The 6352-nt window shown below is 51.4% G+C and overlaps 1 protein-coding gene across 1 annotated transcript in view; it reads left to right on the forward strand.

Annotated features, from left to right (window-relative positions):
• Window positions 1-489: 489 nt before the first annotated feature.
• The window catches only part of ARID3C (AT-rich interaction domain 3C), a 9231-nt gene continuing 3368 nt past the window's right edge, over window positions 490-6352 (forward strand). Inside the window, exons 1-4 of the mRNA XM_027839580.1 lie at window positions 490-867; window positions 2560-2632; window positions 4528-4711; window positions 4910-5172. Of these exons, the coding sequence (XP_027695381.1) occupies window positions 490-867; window positions 2560-2632; window positions 4528-4711; window positions 4910-5172 (898 nt within the window). The remainder of the gene's footprint in view (window positions 868-2559; window positions 2633-4527; window positions 4712-4909; window positions 5173-6352) is intronic.

Here is a 6352-nt window from a genome sequence, read left to right on the forward strand (position 1 = left end):
CTATCTCCCTCAGTTTCATAGCCTCTTCTGGCTCTTCAAGTCTCTTTCTCCCTCAATGTCTGTATCCCTATTTCTGTTTCTCTCCACCTTCTTTTCTCCTTGTTATTCTTCCCTTCCCCATTGTCCCCTCAGGACCTTGAGAACTGGGGTACTAGGGGAAGGGAAGCTGACTACAGGAAGGGGTTGGGGTATGTGTATGTGTGCATCAGAGTTTAATCTGAGTGATTCTCAGCTCCATGAAAGAGGGTCTGGGGTTGACAGGGAGAATCTGATCGTGTGGGGGGCTATGAGGTGCTCCAGAAGAGTTGAGGGTCAGAAACATTGTCAGAGAGTTGGGGAGGGGGCTGAGTTGGAAGGGTCTTTGGAAGGGGGGAGAAGTCTGGCCTGGGGTGGGGTGTCATGGAGAGGACCTAGTATTGGTTTTCCCAATCCCACAATACTCCCTCCCCTGTGCTCCTGCAGGCAGCCCTCTCCCCGATGCCCCGCCCTATGCCTGGAGCCCCCCCTGGGGGTGGACTGCGGCTGGAAGCTGTGATGGAGACCCTACAAAGGCAGCAGGCAGCCCGATTAGCTCAAGGTGGGATTCCACCCCCACCTCCTCTTTCAAACCCCCCATCCCTGCCTCCCCAACGATCCCATCCAGTGGGTGCCAGGGCCCAGCAGTCTCCTGAAGAGGGGACTCTGGGGGATACTGAAGAGGGTGAAAATGAAGAGGAGGAAGTGGAGGAGGAAGAAGAGGAAGAGGAGGCTAGGACTCAGGAGCAACCTCCTCAACCCAGCCCAGGACCATGCCTACCTGTGTCCCCCCCCAGCCAGCCTCCTGGTTCCCAGCACCATGAATGGACTTATGAGGAACAGTTTAAACAGGTAGGAGGTTCCTGTAAGTAAGATATAGAGCCCAGAAGTCTAGGTTCACACTTCCCCACCCCACCCCTACCTCCAAGCTGTTCTAGTACTTTCTAGTACTGGGAGAGGTAGGTGGAATATGAGTTAGAGAACTTGACCTTCACCTCCCATCTACCCCAACTGACCCCTTCCTGGGCCTTGTTACCCAGTCCTCTCTCCCTTCTCCTGAAAGCTGATGCCCCAGGAAGGAGCAGCCACTGGGGCCTCAATCCAGTCATCCCACATACCCCACCCACTGGGGCTCTGCAGAGGAAAAATAAAGACAGAGTTAGAGACAGAAAGAAGAGAAGATAGTAAGAGATTCAGAGACAAGAGAAATGCAGAGGTAGAATAGCTGAAAAGGGGTCCAAGGATCTTGAGAGAAATTTATTGTGGGGATTGGGGGTGGTGAGGGTCCAATATGCTGTAGAGGATGGCAGATGGGGGGGGCCTCTCCTCCATTCTCCATCCTTTTCTCCTCCCAGCCTAGACTCTGAGCACTCTCCCCCTATATATGTCACGTCCCATTACCCCCTTACCTGACAGTGAGGGATGGGAGTTGGGGGATTGGGAATGGGGATGAGGTGGCTCTAAGATTCCTCTGACTTGTGGAAGTAGGAAGAAACAGGGGGTGGATAGTTTATAACTCCATGGCTCAGTTGTTACACTTTCCATTCCCCCAATCTTTTTTACTCTCCTCCCTCCCCCCAAGGCCTTGACATCTTGTTTATGTGTATGTGAAGGTTATTCTAGATATGTTAATTGTATTACTGTGGGTGGGAGATGGATATCAATGGTGTGAATGACAGAGTTTGGGAGGGGGTTCAAAATGGTTTATTAAGAAGGGCTACTTTGGGGGTTACAGAGTTTTGTTACTATTGATGTTTATTCCAATTATCATTCAGGAGTTGTTATTCTTTGAATATGAAATAAGGACTAAATCTTGAGTGTTACTCAAGTTATCAATTCTGGTTATCACTAAGGGGCTTTTTTTAAAATAATGTCACAGGGATCACTTCTGGTCCCCTTTATTGCTCCTATTCTGCAGGCCTAAGTGTTTCAGAGCCATAGAATCACACCCTTGATAACCAATGACATGGCACACACGAAAAAAAGCCTCTGAACCCCCCAATCAGAGATTCACACGGTGGGTTGGGGTCGGGTTGGAGGTGTGAGGGCAGTTTTAAACCCCTACTGGAGTTGACAAGAGGATTGGCTCCTTGACCAGTCACCAAGAGGAGATCATAATGGGGTTAGAATTAATGTATACCAAGGATTGGGTCCCAGGCTGTGACCTTATCCTCAATGCTCCTCTGTCGGGGAGGTACCCTCTCCTTCAGGACATCTTCCCTCTGGCTGACCACAGCTCTGTCCGCTCTGGACTCCTTTCAGGCCACTAGTAGTTATGTGGGAACTCAAACTCCCCAGGGCAGAACTATGACTCTTTGGTCCCAGCCTGGCTCAAATTAGGACCTCCTTGAATGCGTCAGGTTTCACCAATCTATTTCAAATGCATTTCACATCCCAGAGACCCTTACCCTCAACCCAGTCTCTATGGGCAGAAATTTCCGTTGATGGGGTCTAGGGAAACTGTTCTGCTTGAGGGAAAGGGAGGGAGAGGGAAGGTACGGTTGGGGTCTAGGATGGTAAATACACCTTCTTCCCCGCCCCCAGCTGTATGAGCTCGACGCAGACCCCAAGAGGAAAGAATTCCTGGATGACCTGTTCAGCTTCATGCAGAAGAGGGGTGAGGGGCGGTATGGGAAAGATACAGGGGGGGCGGGGTCTCGGGGCGCAAAATACTGTGGGTCAGAAACAAACCCGTACTTCCCCCGCAGGTGTCCCAGACCCAAACCCTCATAGCCTAGTACCCATCCTCAAGAGAGTGGCTTTAGGAATGGAGAAGTTGTGAGGTTCGGACCGTTTGGAAAGATCGGGCCTGGAGCGAGGGGGGGGATGGGGACACCTCAATAACATCTTTAACCTCTGACCTACCACGATTAATTAGCCCCTCCCTTTCTCCCAAGGGAATTAATTAGCAACGCAGATGCTGGCAGGTTAATGAGTCTTCAATCGATGACACTCACCTCGGGGAGGAGTCACTGGGGTGGGAGGGAGCTTACTGGACCACAGCCTTGAGCTGGGGTCTCAGGACTCCTGGATCCTTGACTCGAGTTTTTTTCGGATTCAGTTCCCTCATTGTCAATAGAAAAGGTTCCCTCCTCCCACCCCAGGGCAAACTTTGGATATGGGCTGACACTGCAAATCTTTCCTGAAGTTAGACAACAGAAAGGACTTTCCAAAGGGTGAGGATAAGGCAGGGGGAATTAGGAAAATGAAGAAGGCTAGGGAAACCTTTCCCTGGGGGTCTCAAAGCTCCAGGGTAAAGAGCTAGAATTGGTTAGGGGAACCCAGCTTGTGGAGCACGTTGGGTGGCCTGTCCATCACTCCCCCCCTCCGCTCCCCAGATTCATGGGCCCAGAGTCTGAGTCATTATCTCTTTCTCCAAAGCTAATTAACTCCCTCCCCATCGCAGCCTGATAAGGCCACTAATTAACTTGCCTCTGCCCCCCTCCTTTTGTGCCGCTCTAGTGCTCCCAGAGAGACCTACGGGATCCCTGCCCCATCGACTCCTCTGCCTCTGTCTCTCCCCGAAACTTCTGACCCCCACAAGCAGGCTTCTTGTCTCTCAAGCTGTTCTCCGCCTCCTCCCCCCAAGTTCCTTGGTTCCTAGATTTAAGCTCACTTTTCCAGTTCCCCCACCCCAGACCATCTCTCCCATAGTTAGCTAGACTTGGAAGGAGGGGAGAGAATGGGAGGATATTTATGCCCACCCCCACCCCCCAATCAGGATATGCTAAGGAAAATGGGGAGCTGGGAGGAGGAGAAAAGAAAGGAGGGGAAGAGTCCCGAGGGGCCGATAATTTCCCCCCATTAATCAGGCTTGAGGCTAATTGTTCGGGCACAAAGGGTCTGGCGGTGGGAATGGGATCGGTAAAAATCAGCGCAAATTAACTGGGGCCCATCGCTCAGCTTCGACAGAACCCTTTGTCACTGGCCAGGCGGGGGCGGGAGCGGGAGCGGGGGCGGCAGGACAGGATCCGAAAACCCCCAACCTCTGCAAGCTAGAGAAGAGACTGCCAAGAATCCTCCTGCCTCTGGGCAGTTTCCCTCCCTTACCCCAGCCCCTTAGAGATCCCCCGGGAGAGAAAAGTCAATGTTTTCTTCTCTCTCCCTAATCTCCGTTCTCCGCTCCCCCACCCCCATTACAGTTGGGTAGACCTTCCTGCTGTCTTGCCTCCGTCTGACCTGCTGCAGAAATTCCTGTCCCTGATGGTGGTCTTTGTGGGGACCCTGGTGTCTGCCATCAATCCCTTCCCCGTATCCAGCTTTGACCGGCCCCATGCCATGCTGCCTCCTGTGTACCCCTCCTTACCTGTAGTCCCACCTGCCGACCCCTTGTTCCCCCAGAGACCTTCGCGTCCTATACTTTCCAGGAAGGCCATGTCTCTCTTGCCTCCCCAGAAACTCCGTGTCCTACACGCCCCAAGTGACAGACTCCCGTGCCCTTCCCTACCCCGCCTTGCTGACCCTCTCGTTCTCCACTCCCTACTGTCCCGATGTTCTCCTCCTCCTCCCTAGGCACCCCAGTGAACCGCATCCCAATCATGGCAAAGCAGGTGCTGGATCTCTATGTGTTGTACCGGCTGGTGACGGAGAAGGGGGGCCTGGTGGAGGTCATCAACCGGAAGGTGTGGCGGGAGGTGACTCGGGGCCTGAGCCTGCCCACGTCCATCACCTCGGCAGCCTTCACCCTGCGCACCCAGTGAGCTAGGGGCTGGGCGGTGATGGCGTATGCCCAGGGGAAAGGGAATGGGGTCTGGATGTAGTGGGCCTAGGTTTGGGGAACATCGGGGGAGGGATCTCAAGGCACTCGCATTCGAGGGGTATAGGTATAGGAGAAAATTAGAAGGAATTCAGATTTGAGGTATCCCTGGGGATGCAACCCACCCCTGCCCTACAGGTATATGAAGTATCTCTACCCCTACGAGTGTGAGACTCGGGCGCTCAGTTCTCCAGGGGAGCTCCAGGCCGCCATCGACAGTAATAGGCGAGAAGGTCGGCGCCAGACCTATGGGACTGCTCCGCTCTTCAGCTTCCCTGCAACTGGGCCCCCTCCTCCTCGGGGACCCCCAGCTACAACCTCAGCTGCACCAGGTCTGCCAGTCCTCGCCTGCGCCCAACTCGGCCGTAGCCACGGGCATGGCCACGCACCCATTAAGAAAGGTGTGGGCAGAGGTGACTGGGGCTGTGGATGGGATGGGGGAGGGGAGATGAGAGGGTACAAGTGAAAGGAGAGAGGGAGACCTGGGAAAGTTTGAATCTATAGTGTGGGGGTGGGGAAATGAATCTTGAGGTGGGTGCTTGGCAGTGGGTAAGGCTCCAGGGGAGCAGTCCTTCATTCGGATGGTGCAGGATCCTGATATGTATGTGATTTGTGTCTCCTTTGCATGCTTATTTGTTAATATTAAAATAAGTTAAAATTCTGTAGCTCTCCCCGCACCGTCATAGGCCCATGCTGGGCTCCAGTTTGTTCAAAGCAGACTTTGGCTGGGGAAAGCAGAAAACTGACCTGAGAATGAGGACAGTTTCCTGGGCCTCAGTTTTCTCCCTTTGTAAATGAGAGGGTTAGACTGGATGATTTCCAAGGCATCTTCCAGCTCTGGAGCTGAACTCCCTTACCCCAAACATCTTAGTTGACATCTCTACTCATTCCCCTCCCTAACCCCTTACCCTTCAGATTAGACAAGCTTTAGAAGGGATGGAGTAAAGGGAGTTATCAAGGAGGGGAAGGGAAGAAATGGAACCTAAGAGTTTATGTTTAGAGGATCACAGATACAGGATAGTCAAGAACCTTAGTGGTCACCTAATCTACCCTCCTCATTTTTAAATTTAAAAATTTTTATTATCTTTTTATGTTCTTTCCTTTTTCTCTTTCCCCTCCCCCACCCAAAGAGCCTTAACAAAGAAGAAAAAGTGTCTCAGTGAAACTAACCAACCTGTGGACAGTTTGGCAGTATTTACAGTGCTCCATACACCCATCATCCATCTCCACCCACTTCAAAGGAGGGACAGATGCACATTCACAAAACTTTTTCAGGACTGGTCATTATAATTTCATAGCATTCAGTTTCATTTGTTGTTGCTCTTTTCATTTACATCAGTTATAGTTATGTTTTCTTTTATTCGATTACTTCACTTTGCATTAGATCATGTGTCTTTCTATGTTTCTCTATAGTAATAATTTCTTATAAAATAGTAATATTCCATCACATTCAGGTACCATAATGTGTTTAGTCATTCCCTAGTTGATGGGCATCTACTTTGTTTCTAGTTCTTTGTTACTATAAAAAAGGTTGCTATAATTTGTGTGTGTGTGTGTGTGTGTGTGTGTGTGTGTGTGTGT

The sequence above is a fragment of the Vombatus ursinus genome, unplaced genomic scaffold, assembly GCF_900497805.2.
Source record: "Vombatus ursinus unplaced genomic scaffold, bare-nosed wombat genome assembly UNPS02014832.1, whole genome shotgun sequence".
Classification (NCBI taxonomy): Eukaryota; Metazoa; Chordata; class Mammalia; order Diprotodontia; family Vombatidae; genus Vombatus; species Vombatus ursinus.